We start from the raw sequence: 16,973 nt of genomic DNA on the forward strand, positions 1-16,973 counted from the left end.
AGAGGCCGAAGTGTCCAAATCCTTCAAGTCCTAACTCAAATGCCACCTCCTACATTGTCTTTCCTGAATCTCTCACCGGAGCCGGCTCCAGCTCGCTCAACCTCTTCAGACTTTCTACCTTGTAGATGTTTATTTGTACACACATCTTATTTCCTTTCCTATACCAAGACCTCTTTGAGGGCAAGAAGAACCCGTTTCCCCCACAGCACATGTGATACATGGTAACCACTCATTCACTCTGGGTTTATTAGATGGATAAATGGGGTGGGGGACAAGACAAGAGATGCCTGCACCAGAGACTCCAGCGAAGAGCGAAATCTTCAGACCCACAACTAAACAGTTTGAGGCGAAGCCAAGCAGGAATCCTCCCAGACTTCCTCCCGCAAAGATGAACTGGGGTCCTCTGGCCTCCAAACTTGCTCTGAGGACCCCACGTCGGTACCTTGCGACTGCCCTTACCAATGCCTGACTCAATACTGGAGACAGCCTCCGGCCAAAACCTATACTTCCTCGTCCCCCATCTGAGGCAGATGCTCTGACTACACTTAGCCTTCTTCTCCAGGCCCCTCTACTCGTTTCCCTTCTCCTTTCTCGCAGTCACCACCAGTAGGGCGTGCGTTGGGGCAGCCCTAGCCGGCAGGGAAGGGAGGGTCCAGCGACCGGAAGCCGGAGCCGGAAGCCGGAAGGGGGCTGTGAGGACGTGTTCTGTGGAAGCCAACGCGGGACCCGGCGGGGCCGGCGACATGGAGCCGCTGTACCAGCAAACGCACAAGTGAGGGACGAGTCGGGCAGGGGCTGGGGCAAAGCCAGGCTGGGCGAAGCCTGCCCCCGGCCTGGGGCCTCGGACGTCCGCCAGTATGGAGGCCGAGTCTTTCCGCCCGGGCGCTGCAGGGGGGAGCAGCTCGGAAGTGCTCAGTTTTTGACGGGATGCCCAGGTAGCGGCGGCCGGAGGGTCCGACCTGGTGCCCGAGGACTTTGGGCCGAATGCCTCCGGGGATCTTGGAGGCCATGACTGCCCGCTGGGTAGACTAGGTGAAGGGAAAGTCGCACTTTGTCCAGCACCTGCCAACTCTACGGTCCGATTTGGTAGAGCTGGTGGGGACTCAGGGCCCCGGCACAGAGGAGTTTACTGGTTAGTTGGAGAGTCAGGACGTGTACGAAGAAAGGTCTAACGTGTGGCACAATGAGGTGGAAGGTAAATGAGCAGTACCAACAGGATCTCCTTAAGTAATTTAGAAGGATCCATCACTGGGATAATGTCGTCAGAAAAAGTTTAATTAATAGCTCACAGCTCCTAAATGATGTTAGTCCCTAGTCTTTATTGACTCAAAACTTGTTGCTTCTACACTGTGATTTTTTTTCTTTTATTCTGATTTTGGTTTATACTAAAGACCGTATTTTTATGATACAAAGAAATTGCTCAGATAGCATTCAGTATTATTACGGTACTTGCTATTCATATCTGGTTACAGGTCACCTTTAAGGAAATTGAGTTTTGGTTTAGCTTCTCATAACTTAAATTCCTTGGTAGTGTCCTTTATTCATATTGTCCTGCATTTTTGGAACTTGCTGAAATGTGTAATTGAATATGAAAATAAGATCATGCCTATCATATTTGGGGGGATGATTTATCTTTTATGATTTATCTTTTATTGTGGTCAAACATGCATAACATGAAAATTTCCCATTTTAAAGTTAACCATTTAATTTTTAATTGTTACCAGTATCATTTAGTTTGCCATTTAAAATTATAATCATTTCTTTTTTTATATTTTATTTATTTATGTATGTATGTATGGCTGCATTGGGTCCTCATTGCTGCGCGCGGGCTTTCTCTAGTTGCGGTGAGTGGGGGCTACTCTTCGTTGTGGTGTGCGGGCTTCTCCTTGCGGTGGCTTCTTTTTGTTGCAGAGCTCGGGCTTTAGGTGCGCGGGCTTCAGTAGTTGTGGCACACGGGCTCAGTAGTTGTGGCTCGGGGGCTCTAGAGCGCAGGCTCAGTAGTTGTGGCACATGGGCTTAGTTGCTCCGCAGCATGTGGGATCTTCCCCAACCAAGGCTCAAACCCATGTCCCCTGCATTGGCAGGCAGATTCTTAACCACTACGCCACCAGGGAAGTCCCTATAATCATTTCTAAGTGTACAGTTCAGTGACATCAAGTACATTCACAGTGTCGTGTAACCATCAACATTATCCATTTCAAGAACTTTTTCATTATCCCAATCAGAAACTCATGTACCCATTAAGCAGTACCTCTCCATTCTTCCCCAAGTCCCTGGTAACCTGTTCTGCTTTCTGTTTCTGAATTTGCTGATTCTATATATCTTATATAAGTCGAATAATATATTTGTCCTTTTGTATCTGGCTTATTTCACTTAGCATAATGTTTCCAAGGTTCATATATGTCATAGCGTGTATCAGAACATCGTTCCTTTTTATGGCTACATAATATTCTTTTGTGGATACACGCACACGCACACGCACACACCACGTTTCGTTATCCATTCATCTATTGATGGACACTTGGGTTGTTTCCACCTTCTGGCTGTTGTGAATAATACTGCTGAGAACGTTGGTGTACAAATATCTGTTTGAGTCTCTGTTTTCAATTTTTTTGGAGTGTATGCCTATATCTATCCTATTCTAACAACTTCCAAATTTATGCTGTAGTTTTGTGCTGATGAAAACACTTAAAATCACACCTCCAGGGCCTTGGAAAGAAAGAAAATGGGGACCCACCTCTCTAATGAATTCACAACAAAAGCAATACTTTGGAGCATTAGAATAAGAGGAAGGTGATCCAATTATTGTTTCATTTTCTAAGTTTATGTTTCATTTTCATTTATGTTTCATTAAGTTACTCTTTCATTTTCTACTTTTCTTTCTTTTTAGTTTATTGATTATGTGTTTGGTTTGGGTGGGTGAAAATGTAGAGCCTACTTTGTAATAGTATTGAAATGACAGAATTGGTCTTACACTGGGGAGCCCTATTCTCATATAATAATTATAGGAAGGAACTTTAAAAACTAGATCTGTGAGTCAGTTGGAAAAGGAATGAAACAGGAAATTATACTCATGTTACTAAGAAAGGGCAGATCTTTTACAATAATAAGGCTCAATGGACTGAGTAGTGCTTTGAAGTTGATCTGTGATGTACAGTCTCATCTGGTTAGTTAATTTGGTTAAAGGATGTTGCTAAGGAGGCTGTGACCCAGTTTATTTTTAAGAATAATTTTGTTCACAGAGTCTCAGACTACCTGTTATCATTGCAGCAGGTAGCTGATCACATAGTAGACTAGGAAGCTCAATTCTATGTGAACTTAGAGGAGCAGTACTCAACGGTGTCCCAAACAAGATTTGTGGAGTGTAGATGAACTACTTACCTCTGCAGGCCTCCAATGATTTACCCTCAAACTCTGGAGACCCTTAGAGTCTATAGCAGAGCTCGCCAACTTTTTCTGTCAAGAGCCAGATAGTAAATATTTCAGGCCTTACAGGCAGTACGGTCTCTGTAGCAGCTGTTCAACTCTGCTATTATAGTGGGGAAGCAGCTATAAGACAATATGTAAACAAATGAATGTGACTGTATTCCAATAAAACTTTATTACAAAAACAGACAAGGGGCGAGATCTGGCCAACCACTGCTAGGCCTTCTACTATGCAGTCGTTCATTCATTCAGCGAATATTTATTGAGCACCTGCTCTGTGTCAGGCACCATTCCCAGTGCTAACTGTACAGCCCTGCCCTCAGGGAGTTTACCTTGTTTCACGCTGCAGTATATTCTGATCTGCCTCCTTTCCCCTCAAGGACTGAACCAGGACTGGGGATTGTGGTTCTAGACCTCTTCACCTTGTTTTCCTCATCTGTAAAATGAAGGTTTTGGGCTGATTAAACTGTAAGTCTCCTTTCAGCTCCATAATACTGGTGATTGGGTGTCTTTAAAAGGAAACACACAGAATCCTGTGCGCATCAGCAGTTAACTTTTGCAATTGCAGAAATTAATGATTGCAGCTGAATTGACACAACAGTAACTGAATGTATTAATTTCACTGGAACTTTGAACCCAATTTGTAGTTATCTCTTGCCACGTCCCTGAAAGTACATTGAAATTAGATCAACATTTTAAAGTGTGTATCTTGAAAACGCCTGAACTACCTGAACAATGAATGAAAAGAAAAAAAGATGAAAAACAGGTTAAACATTTTGCACTTAAATAATACTGTGTTAGGATGAACTTTATAGAGGAGCTAATAGCCAGGCTTCTATTTTTGAGATCCCAGTGCTTGGAAAGGTGCCCATATTTGTCCAGGATCATTCAGTGCCCTGGACCTTATTATCACTAGAGATTCTGATTCAATAGGTTTGGAGCACAAGAAGCTCTATTTTTAACAGGCTCTCCAGGTGATTTTGATGAACAGCTGGGTTTAAAGACTGCTACCTTATCTCAAAACCAGCTTTTCCTTTTTTTGATTTTCCCTTCTGATGAGAGGCTAAATATAGTCGAGGCAAAGTGGGTGAGTGAAAATGCCCAGATGGTTCCCACTACTTTTAAGCAAAGCTAAGTAAAAACAACAAACTTCTGTATGGGTTACACAGCAGTTTCGTATTGCATTTGGATCTACACTTTAAATAATTATGATTATCAGTACCCCGTTTTACAGTTGAGAACACCGAGGCACCAAGGAATTAAGTGACTTGTTCAGTGTCCCTCAGCTACTGCACAGTGGCACTAGAACTTCAACTCAGATCTTTTAACTCCAAAACCCTGTTTCCTGCTCAGGTTGGTCAGAGGCAGCATGGTTGCAAAGTGGATGTATATGATGGGGCTGGGGTAGTTCCATGGACTTTTAAAAAACAATTCTGTTTTAAAGTTCTTCCTAGATCTTCTACAGACTGTTTTTTTTTTTTTTTTTAATCAGCAACAGTGACCCTTGCTTATTTGCTACTAGGTCTCTGCTTGGTTATGTCTTCACCCAAGCCCACCATGGACCCCATGCTAGGCAGGGCTAGGACTTCTGATTTCTAGTGTCCACACCCCCAAGTCATGCTTGTGTAGCAGCTGTTCCGTATTGGCTTCAAATGTGTGTCCGAATTCCCAGTTCAGTATAAAACAGATCTGCCGCTCGGCACAGCAGTTCCCACCATGCCATTCATGCTTGCTTTGTTGTTTTGCATTTATTTCCTCTCTGGCATGACATGTAGAGATTGTATCGCTTTATTGGCTCTAACTTTTTCAGTTCATTCAAAGCAAATAGAGATTGGATGGAAAAAGTCAGTAACGTTTCCCTGCAATTTAAAGTTTATCCATTGTAGCTTAGAAAACAGTGAAAGCCAGCTGAAGAGTGGTTATAGGGTTTTGTGGGTATGGGCATCATCTCTCCTGCTGTCATCATAGAATTTCAGAATTGAAAGTGACTGGCAAGATCTTCCATTCCAACTCACTTTGGTCGGGAAGACCCTTTATAAAACTCAAGATAGTTCATGTACTCTGTGTTTAAACATGCTGGAGCTCTTCTTTTTTCCCTCTTCTTGAAGAGAAAGTTTGTAATTGTTCTCATTTTTCCCGGGGTTGAGCTGAAATCTGTCATCTTGAAATTTGCACCTTTTGGTTCTGGGTCTCCCTTAAGGAGCAGCAACAGAGAACAAGCCCACTCCTCTTTTCTGTATGTCATCTCCAGATACTTGAAGAGCCCCAGCTGCCCCATTTTAGTTTAGTTTTTTCTTTTCTTTTCTCAGAGGATCATTATCACTAGCTCTTCTGACCATTCCTCTTCATAACTTGACTTCTAAACTCTTTTCCAGCCGTCCTGTTCATCTTCCATTGGGAGAAACCTTTAATTGGTAGTGTTCCTTTATCAGATGGCTCCCAAAGTTGAATGCCATTCTATATTGTGCATTTGACTTTTTTTTTTAACCTCAAGTCAAAATGTGTGGGTTTTTTTTAAACATCTTTATTGGAGTATAATTGCTTTACAGTGATGTGTTAGTTTCTGCTTTATAACAAAGTGAATCAGCTATACATATATATATATATATCCCCATATCTCCTCCCTCTTGCGTCTGCCTCCCACCCTCCCTATCCCACCCCTCTAGGTGGTCACAAAGCACCGAGCTGATCTCCCTGTGCTATGTGGCTGCTTGCCACTAGCTATCTGTTTTACACAAAATGTGTTTTATCCCTGACAAATTCATCTTACTACTTTAGCCTAAATGAAAAATGTTAATATATGTTTTGTGGTACAATATCCTAAGCACTCACTAGAGCACAGAATCATGTGCAAATTTCATAATCAAACGTTGATTTTTTTTAAAATATTTATTTATTTATTATTTATTTTTGGCTGTGTTGGGTCTTCGTTTCTGTGCGAGGGCTTTCTCTAGTTGCGGCGAGCGGGGGCCACTCTTCATCGCGGTGCGCGGGCCTCTCACTGTCGTGGCCTCTCTTGTTGCGGAGCACAGGCTCCAGACGCGCAGGCTCAGTAGCTGTGGCTCACGGGCCCAGCTGCTCCACAGCATGTGGGATCCTCCCAGACCAGGGCCCGAACCCGCGTCCCCTGCATTGGCAGGCAGACTCTCAACCACTGCACCACCAGGGAAGCCCTCAAACGTTGATTTTTAAAAAACACTGAGCAAAACACAGAGCCAAAGGCAGTCCTTTGGTGGAACCTGGAAGTCTTCCCAGGATCCCTTGGGGACCATGGTTTTGCCTGCCATGAGTCCCTCATCCTTAAAATTTAAAATATTTGTCAATCTAATGGGAGAAATATGATGTCATTATTTATTATTTTTTTAAATATATTTATTTTGTTTATTTTTGATGGCGTTGGGTCTTTGTTGCTGTGCGCGGGCTTTTCTCTAGTTGTGCGAGGGCTACTCTTCGTTGCGGTGCGTGGGTTTCTCATTGCAGTGGCTTCTCTTGTTGCAGAGCGTGGGCTTCAGTAGTTGTGGCACACGGGCTTAGTTGCTCTGTGGCATGTGGGATCTTCCTGGACCAGGGCTCGAACCTGTGTCCCCCGCATTGGCAGGCGGATTCTTAACCACTGCACCACCATGATGTCATTGTTTTTAATTTGCATTTTCCTGATTACTAGAAGAGTGTCTCTTCATATATTTATTGGCCATTTGGGTTTCCTTTTCTGTCAGTTGCCCTTTGCCCATTTTAAAAATTGCTTTGTTTGACTTTTCCTATTGATTTGTAGCAGTTCCTTATACATTCTGAATACTATTCCCTTGTTATCTGCTGCAGGTATCTTCCAGTCTCTGCCTGTCTTTTTTTTTTTGTAAATTGTGCCTTTGGTGTAAAAAGGTTTTTGTTTTAATGTAGCCAGATCTATCAGTCTTTTCTTTTGTGGTTTGTGGTGTTTTGGGGGTAGTTTTGGTTTTTGTCTTGTTTAGGAAATCCTTCTTTAACCTGAAGTCATAATATGCACGCCTATATTTTCTTCAGAAAGTTCTAAAGCCTCACTTTTTACATTTAGGCTTTAAACTATCTTGAGTTTATCTCTGTGTACTGTTACGTGAGGTGTCTTTTTTCCATATGGATAACGAGCTGAGCCATCAGCACTTATTGTAGTCCGTTCTTGTCCCACTGCCATTAGAAATTCACCTCACTGCCCACATCCAGGCCTTCAGGGAAGTCCTAGTTCTCTTTTCCATCTCAGCATTGCCATCCAGTCCTCTCTGGCTGTTTTCACGGTGGCCCTGATCCAGATGTTGGTTTCTTCAAGCTGCCTTTCCACATCTGCCTCCATATCTCCACGTGCCTCCATTCTGAAGCATCCGGACCTGCCTTCCTGAAGTAGCAGTCTCTAGGAGTGATTTCCTGCTGCCTCTCAGGACCATGGGTCTTGCCCAGGAGCGCTCTGAGAGTCGTTAGAGAGCTGCTCTTGCTTCTGGGGCCATGGGTCATTTTTAGAGGCCACGGGGACACCCTGGAAAAGACTAGAGGCAAGTTCAAATGAAATTTGGGCTCCTGGCTCGCATTGGTAAATTCGGGGTCACAGTTTGTGGTGCTCATGGTGGAGGATGGTTGCCGACCTTTCCCTCAAGGGTTGGTGATGATGGAAGAGCTCACAGGCCCCTCTCATGTGGCTCTCACGTGGGGAGACCAGAAGCACCAGGAGGCGGTTGTTGGGGTAGGATAAACAGTATCCCCAGGACTGATCACAGAGGACGGCTCGGAAGGGCTCAGCGGGTAGGTGACCTTGCCCAATCCCCAGGGAGCCTCCAAAAGATGCTCTGGGGCCTGATGTCCAGGACCATGCCAGAGGTTTTGGGTGCAGTGTTGGCGTTTCCAAATGAGATGGCAGTCGCCTCGTATTGCCAGGGAAAGATGTTGACCAAACAGGAGATCCGTATCTTTCAGGGCCTTCCTCTGATGGTTTCCTCCAACTAATCACCTCATCCCCTTCTCCCCTCTGACCCCAACCCTCAGGCAGGCCAGCCAGCTGGTAACCCACGTGACGTGCCTTGCAGGCCTTTTTTTTTTTTTTTTTTTTTATTATTATTAATTTATTTATTTATGGCTGTGTTGGGTCTTCGTTTCTGTGCTAAGGCTTTCTCTAGTTGCGGCAAGTGGGGGCCACTCTTCATCACGGTGCGCGGGCCTCTCACTATCGCGGCCTCTCTTGTTGCGGAGCACAGGCTCCAGACGCGCAGGCTCAGCAATTGTGGCTCACGGGCCCAGTTGCTCCGCGGCATGTGGGATCCCCCCAGACCAGGGCTCGAACCCGTGTCCCCTGCATTGGCAGGCAGATTCTCAACCACTGCGCCACCAGGGAAGCCCTTGCAGGCCTTTTTGCACGTCTTTTTCTCCACATCTTCCTTCACCGAATCATGTCTGTCTTCTTCAAAATGATGTTGAGAACTCCCTTCACCCACAAAGCTTTCCCCAGCTCACTCTTCTGTTCATTGCCTTTGCTTAGCACTGCTGCCCATAGCTCCTCAGCTTTCTTTTTGTTTACACTTCTGTGTGTTCGTGTTCTCTTAAATCTTCTTGGGACTTTACATGTCTATCTGGCCTGTCCTTCCTAATTACACTGTTTCTCAAGGACAAGGATTATATCTCTCTTGCCCTTTGACTCTCCCTAGTACAGACCAGTGCTCAGCACATTGGGTCAAAGAACAGAGAGTAGGATTGGCTGGGTCCAGATCGAGGTTTATCATTTGGTGTGTGACCTTGAACAAGTTACATAGCCTTTCTGGGCTTCGGTTGTCTTATTTACAAAATGAGGATGATAATAGTACTTTCCTCATAGGGTTATTGACTTTGCAGAACGTCTCAGATGCAGTAAGCACTCACTAGATGCTGCCTGTCAGTATTATTATTAATATTAATGTTAAAATATTAGAAACCGTGCCAAAACATGTGACCTGAAGTGCCACATACAAATTTTACAGTTCAGCAATACTGTCAATTTAAATCAGTTAGATGTTGGCATTAGAAAAATTGTCTTTCCTGACCGAAGCGCTGTTGATTACTCCTGTCTCACTCATTTCCTCCCTCTTCCTTTGATAGGCAGGTCCACGAGATCCAGTCTCACATGGGACGCCTGGAGACAGCCGACAAGCAGTGTCTGCACTGTGAGTAATTAACTATGGAGACCAGAGTCCTTTCTCTGATGACACGGTGCTAATGGGCTGGGTTTCCTGACTGCGTTTCTGCCTCAGGGGCTTAATGATTCAGCGTGGAATGAGTTCTGTTGTTAGGGTGGACAGAAAAACCCTATGGCAAAGTCACTGATTTCCCTGATTGTGCCCTTTGGAATCCCACAAGTCTTATCCCCCATTACCCCTCCACTCAACCTGACATGGCCCTATGGGAATGGAAGTCCTTTCCTCCATCTGTCTTAATCTCATTACCTAGTCCGTAGAGGAATGTGGTCCATAAAAATTCAGAGATGTTTAACTGGAATTGGCCATTTCTTCTGAGCTGAGAACTGTGGCTTTTTAGGCGGATTATCAGAAACGACGAGCAGTATTAATTGGTTTAGTTCCCACACTGTGATTTCCTTTGAGAAGAGTGCTGCTTTCTGTGTTTTCGTTTCTTCTCTGTTGTAAGAAAAGGTCATTTTTCTGAGTCGGTCACACAGGCATTGCTGATCCCCCACCCACTGCAGATGCGGTCCCCTCCTCTCACTCCTCGGCTGGCGCCGTGCCCGTTTCTCCTGTTTTCTCACGTCCGCTTTCTGCAGCTACAAAAGCACCTCTTCTCTTGGTCCTGTGCCCTACCTTGTTCTGAGCCGTGCTTGTTAACTGTGGGCTACCCTAGGAAGGTGACATTTCTGTCTCTGCTATCGTTTCTCTTTTGGGCAAGAGGCAATCTGGATGCCTTTTTCTGCACACGGTTTAGCTGCTTCTGTGCGTTGACTTTGTTTGCCTTCCCAGCAATCTCATTGGTATATGATTAGAAATGGAAAAGTGGTCATTTTGACTGTTTATTGAAAGGGATAAGGTAAATGACTGTATTTATCATATCGTTACCTCTGTGGATTCTTTCCTGTTGATATTCGGTCTATTCTGGGGACTCCAACATCAGTCTGCCCATTCTTAAGGGAACTCTTCCCTATGTTTCACATACTAAATCTTTCCCTTTGCGCTTTTTTTTTTTTTTAAACCTCATTATGTTCTGTAGGGAGTTCAGCTGGCAGTCTTTCTACTAGATATTTATAACCCATATCTGAAAATAATCTCAAATGAAAAGAGGCCTCAATTTGTATCAGAAAATACTACATTTTGCTTAAAATATTTATTTGGACAATCTTTAAATGTTCATTTTATTTTCTAAAGGCAGGAAATTTATTTCTACAGATTTATCTTCAGCTTTTAAAAAAATTGGCATTGTTATGGCATTAACAGCTATATATATATATATATTTTTTGAAACAACGTTTACAGTCACTTAGTATAATTTGAATTTTTTCCCCATCATCATTAGTGTATGCATTTTTCTCCTTTTGAAATACATATTTTTTAGTTCATTTGATATAGAAAAAAGATATGTTTGATTTATTCCAATTTAAGTTCACTATTATTATTATTATTCCAGCAATTATTCTTTGACTTTGTTTGCCTTCCCAGCAATCTCATTGGTATACGATTAGAAATGGAAAAGAGGTCATTTTGATTGTTTATCGAAAGGGATAAGGTAAATGACTGTATTTATTATTTTTCCAGTAATTATTCTTTTTTCTCTTTTGTGCAGTAGTAGAAAACGAAATCCAAGCAAGCATAGACCAGATATTCAGCCATCTAGAGCGTCTGGAGATCTTGTCCAGCAAGGAGCCTCCTAACAAAAGACAGAATGCCAAACTGTGAGTACTCTGACACCCCAGGCCTATCACGGCAGGCCTTTCTCCCAGGGGAGGCCATCACATATTCTGAAAATCCCATTTATACATTGAAAAACTGAGACTATGCAAAGATAAAGTCCCATAAAGAACACAATTCTGTTTGAGTGATACCCCCTCGGAATAAAAAGCCTGTGTTGTACAACACAGGGAATAGAGCCAATGTTTTATGATAACTGTGAATGGAGTATAACCTTTAAAACTTGTGAATCACCATATTGTACACCTGTAACTTATATCATATTGTATATCAACTATACTTCAATTAAAAAAAAAAAAAAGGAATAAAAAGCCTGTCAGGTTAGTGGCTCAGAAGCCTCATGTCTCCTTTTCTCGTTGGTGTCATTTAGAAATTTTGCCCCCGGTACTGTTTTTCTGACCAGACCCATGGCCACTTGAAACCTGATGCTACCGGGGAGTTTCACTCTGCTCTTTGGTTCCCGCTACATTCTTGGGTTGAAATATCTTGCTCTTAATCACTCCAATCAGTGTATTTATAATGAAATACTGATCTAATGTTTGATACACCCCCATGAAATTAAAGTGAAACCACCCTCACCATCTCTACCCCAACCCCTGCTCCCAAAAGTTTTATGAAACTTCATTGATGCTTTACTCCAAAGATGCCCTTGGGCTTCTTCCAGGAGAGCGATATAATCCCTGGAAGGTCAGGAAGAGGTCATCAAACCTGCTTCCTGTCACCTGTTCCCTGTCATGCATCCAGAATCAGAGACCAGCAGATATTTAAGTAAAGCTGCTGGAATCTCATGTGCTACCACCCTGCTCTAACCACAAGCTCTTTCTTTACTTTCAACATCATTGATCAAAATCAGATTATTTGAGGGGGGTGGATGGCATGGAGTGGTGTAGGGAGAGGTAAGGAAATGTCTTCTTTCCTGAAGGCAAAGCCTGGCTACCTCCAATCATGCTGCTCTTGACTCCTGGAATTTAATCTCTCTGTCAATTCTAGTCGTGTTGACCAGTTAAAGTATGATGTCCAGCACCTGCAGACTGCTCTCCAAAACTTCCAGCATCGGCGATACGCAAGGGAGCAGCAGGAAAGACAGCGAGAAGAGCTTCTGTCCCGCACCTTCACCGCTAATGTAAGCCAGGCGCCTGGGTGGGATCTGCAGGAACTCGACAGCTTGTGGGAGCTGCAGCTCAGGGCTCTGAGCGGCGGTCTTTTAGGGGATGTCTGAAGCAGACTGATCGGACAGGAGGAGAGCAACCGGAAGTGACGGCAGACTTTGTGCGTTGCCACAGAGACTAGAGCTAAGCAGGGAATCTTTCTCTGTCACAAAAACCTGAAGAGGAAGCAGTTAAATTGAGGGAACGAGCAGAGGTGAAAATTACCTGGTTTGACTGGTCCGATGCAGAGAGGTGGACGTTCACATGGTGGAAATGTTTTCCTGATCAGATCGAGACAGATGATTAGAACTTAGGCTATTTGCAGTGAGGGCAGCGTTTCAAAGCTGCCTTCAGGCAGTAGCCGTTGTGGGGGGGTTGTGGGGTGTGTGTGTGTGTGTGTGTGTGTGTGTGTGTGTGTGTGTGTGTGTGTGTGTGTGTGTGTGTGTGTGTGTGTGTGTGTGTGTGTGTGTGTGTGTGTGTGTGTGTGTGTGTGTGTGTGTGTGTGTGTGTGTGTGTGTGTGTGTGTGTGTGTGTGTGTGTTTCCAGTGTCAGATGCATTAAAATGTTTTTGCCCCTAGTCTGAGCGGCAGTTTGGAGGGATTTGTTAACAGATATTTCATTTTAGCGGGATTCCTTGACTCGAGCCTGTTTGAAAGTGGCCTGTTGGTTTGCATGTTTGATTTCTTAGAACACCCTTGTCCCTGTCCTTTGGTCTCAAGAGGATCATTTCCCACACATGGCTGTAGAACATACTGGCCTTTGTCGTGTCCTGCATAATGTATTCCACCAAATTAGGTGGGCCTTGTGGGGGGGGAGAGTTGTTTGTTTTGTTTGTTTTTACAGAGAGTTTCATTTTCTAAAGAGATTGTATTAGCTTTCTAAGCCTATCAGAATTCAGATCAGCTCCCACTTTGCAGATGTTTAACTCTCTTTGCTGTGTCCACACTTGGAGTAATGTCCCCAGGTGCTTCAGAATGTGCCTATGTAGTTTGGTTTCTCTAGCGCAAGCAGTCAGGTAACTGTGCTTAACACTTCAGAAGTTCAATGAACATGTGTTGGTGGTATAATGGTAAGCAGAGCCGCCTTTCAAAAGAGTAGAGAACTGTACGACACACGAAAAGGTGGTGTATGGGCTTTTGCTAGCTGTGGCATTGGTTATTCCAGCCTTTTTAGGCCATGGATGATGGCTCAGAGTTATTTTGTTTCTTACCAGCCTAGTGTGATGCTGTGCGTACAGTGGGCCCTTAATAAAAACTGACCGAATGAACTTCTTCCTGGTCTGTCTACGATCGGGAGGTATAATACATTTTTCTGAGAGATAACAGCCCATCAGCTGTACCTTTTCAGATGGGAGGGTAAGAAGGATTTGTATATAAAAGGCATTCAATAAATATTTGTCAAATAAATGAAAAGAAGTCTCTAATTGATTCAAACACTGGAGTCTTGACCCACCGAGCATCAGCTTATGCAGACTGCTATTTAAGGTACCGAGAGTAAAGCGTGTTTAAATTTAAAACCATGACTCCTACCTCTGAGAAACTCCCGTGTTAGCAGGGTCGGGGGACGTATACCTGAATGAAAAATGATTGTGAACTTGAGCAGCCAAGAAAAGGTGCATTAACCTCTTCATGATGATGGAAAGTGGTAAAAGTGGCACTGCTTGGCGGAAGAGTTTCTAATGGTCAGGAGGCGGGAGAGAAGACAGTGCTGTGGCTGGTCGTGCCCTGCTTCTGTGTCCTTCCCACTTGCTGTGTAAAAGTGGAGCCCTGGGATTGGTCTTGCTGTTTCTCCCTACAGGATGGTTAAGAGGGCAGGCTCTGCACCCAGCACTGGGATTCGTGCCCCGCTGGACGTCTTAACCAGCTCTGCGTACTCTTGAACAAGTCATTCCACCTCTCTGGGTTTCCGTTTCTTCATCTAAAACAGGGATAATATCATAACTACTGCGTACGGGTAGAGTGAGGATTAAGTGAGCTTAGGGTAAAGAGCATGCACAGTGGAAAGCACTGGATCAGTATTAGTTTTTTCTGCCTTCATTTCTTTATAGACTTTTCTTCCCTGCTCCGGTGGATAGACCCATCCTGAACACCGTTAGGCCCTTAATAGAAAGCAGTCTCTTCTCTCCTTAGCCAGTCTGTCTAATTGGAGGGATAAGCTGTAGATAAAATAGCCGGAGGACAAAAGCAAACCTTTAACACTGCGCTGAGGGAAAGCCAAGTAAAGGAACATTTGGAATAAGCTAGGTTAACAAGGAGTCAGAGAAAGCCTTTAGGAGAAGCCCAGCAAGGTCTTAAAAGAATAGAGTTTTTCCTAAGCTGGGGGAATGATATGGAGGCAGGGATGAACAAGACTTGTGTGGTGGAACCCACTTGCAGAGTGATAAGTCTGAGAATTCCTTTTCCTCTGAGTGGACAGAGGCCACCCCAGATCTTTGCTTTTTCTTCTCTGTTAAGTTCCTCTGATTCTCGCACCATTCCCTCTGGCTGTTTTTCCAGCTTGACCTTGGCCAAGAGGCAGAGCGGTCAGATGTGGTGGGACCCCAGGAGCTGACCAACAAGCAAAGTAATCAAGTGCCTGCGTTTCTTTCACAGGACTCTGACACCACCATACCAATGGATGAACCACTGCAGTTTAACTCCTCCCTCCAGAAAATTCACCACGGCATGGATGACCTCATTGGAGGCGGGCACAGTATTCTGGCGGGACTGAGGGCCCAGAGACTGACCTTGAAGGTGGGGGCCCTTTTCAGGGACAGGGAGAAGGCCTTTTGTTTTGGCTTTATCCAAAAGTGTGGGACCTGCGTTTACCTTTTGATCGCATACCCCTAAATTGTGATACTGTGATAGTGAGACAGAGCCTTTGAGTTTGGGTTCCTTTCTGTTGGAATTGAATTATTATGAGTCCAAAAGGAGCCAAATTCCCTTTGCCAGTAGGTGTTTCTTGTGTTTGCAATGAAGCATAATGTGGCATCTCTTGGTATCCAGGTCTTTTTCCATTTCCTGAACTTAATGTAAAGTGACTGCTGCTATGAGAGGAAGCAATAATGGACTGGGAAATTCTGTTACAGAATCCGCTCTCACAAGAAGGAAGACGCAGCTGTACTTGGCCTCTCGCTCTCTCTCGGTTTTCCTGTGTGGCGCCCCCCCCCCCCGCCCCCACCGGTGGACGGCCTTATAGCCGAGACCTCTGTACTGAGGTCTGAAGGGGGTCTTAGGGCTGAAGGGGGACTGAAGCTGCAACTGAAGGGGGTCTTAGGGCTGCCTTGGTTGACTAGCAGCGGGTGCCTTCCAGAGCACAGGCTGGTGATCCCCGGTGACTCTTCACTCTCTCTTTAGCAACAGGTATTCCTAGAAGCCCTGCCCCATTGGCTGAGACTCAAAGCCCCTGGGAGTGGTTTACAGAAACATTACACAGCCTCTGATGTCAGTCATGATGTTTCAGCCTCAGCCCTTTTCCTGTATCAACCCTGATGGATAATGGGGTGTGGGCTGTGTCTGTTATCAGGGTGTGGTCCCCTGTGAACGAAGCCCTCCCAGCCACTGAGCTGTGAGAAGCAGTCACTCGGAAGCGTGAGCTTTATCTTAGTTTTTGTTGGACCGCGTTGAGCCTGTCAGCTCCACGGGACTTCTGTACATTTCTGAGCAGCGCCTGCCACCTTTACCCAGGAGAAGGTCAGGCGAGCTGCGAGTGACACTTATCTCTTGCTGATGGCCGCAGCGCTTCAAATGGTCTGGGAGCGTGGTCTCCAACAGCTCCATGGGTGCCCCCCTTTCAGAACAGCCACCTGCAGTAATCTAAACTGATACATGATGGTTAATCCTCCCTTTCTTTAGAAAACTGCTGGCCTCCTTCCCATATCTCAGAAAAACAGTAAAACCCTTTTTAGGACGAGACTCACCATGTCACACTCAAGTTGACCCACTGGGGGTCAGAGCTTATTTTTAAAGCACATGTCAGCTTCCTCCCGAAGTCTGGTGTCACTGAGGAGTCCAAGCAACTTCTGCCCCAACACTGCCCCCAGAGGTGAAGCGCCGGGAAGCCTGGTGGTCAATCAGGGGCTGGAATGAGAGGTTCCTAATTCTGTTTCCTCTGCACACCTACTATACCTGTCTTTTGCCTCTTGGTTCCCTCCACCTGCCTCCTACCCCACTTCTGTCAGGGAAGTTTCTGCCCAAACCATTTGAAAGGAACATAGGAGGGAGCGTGAAGGAGCCGGGCCTTGATTTGGTGAAATTTGGGGTGGAAAATGAATAACATTTTTGAAATTTATGTTAATTTTCAAGTGATTTTCGAAGCTTGGTACTTGAACTTCATAGCGTGATGAAATAATCTGCTCTTTCAGAGCTAAGCGGAATCTATAGTGACAGTCTAGTTTATACCATCATTGTTATGGGAAAAACATGTCTCTGGTCTCTGGCAGAGATAAAGTTTGACCTGAGAGATCTCACTCCATGAGGCTTGTATATCATTGTCTGGGCAGAACGTGGGTCTTGATCTC

At 44.7% G+C, this 16,973-nt stretch overlaps 1 protein-coding gene across 9 annotated transcripts in view; it reads left to right on the forward strand.

Annotated features, from left to right (window-relative positions):
- The first annotated feature begins 647 nt into the window (after window positions 1-647).
- GOSR2 (golgi SNAP receptor complex member 2) overlaps window positions 648-16,973 on the forward strand; it is a 40,715-nt gene continuing 24,389 nt past the window's right edge. For 3 of the 9 annotated variants that reach the window (XR_014238745.1, XR_014238746.1, XM_082373866.1), the window contains exons 1-5: window positions 649-772; window positions 9,517-9,581; window positions 11,203-11,311; window positions 12,318-12,450; window positions 15,067-15,207. Coding sequence is in view for 7 of the 9 variants with exons in the window: in XM_082373866.1 (XP_082229992.1) it covers window positions 744-772; window positions 9,517-9,581; window positions 11,203-11,311; window positions 12,318-12,450; window positions 15,067-15,207 (477 nt within the window). In the remaining 2 variants the exon portion in view is untranslated. The other 6 variants (XM_082373867.1, XM_082373869.1, XM_082373868.1 and 3 more) reach the window with 6 other exon arrangements.

Source organism: Balaenoptera borealis, assembly GCF_965194805.1.
Source record: "Balaenoptera borealis genome assembly, chromosome: 20".
NCBI classification, from domain to species: domain Eukaryota; kingdom Metazoa; phylum Chordata; class Mammalia; order Artiodactyla; family Balaenopteridae; genus Balaenoptera; species Balaenoptera borealis.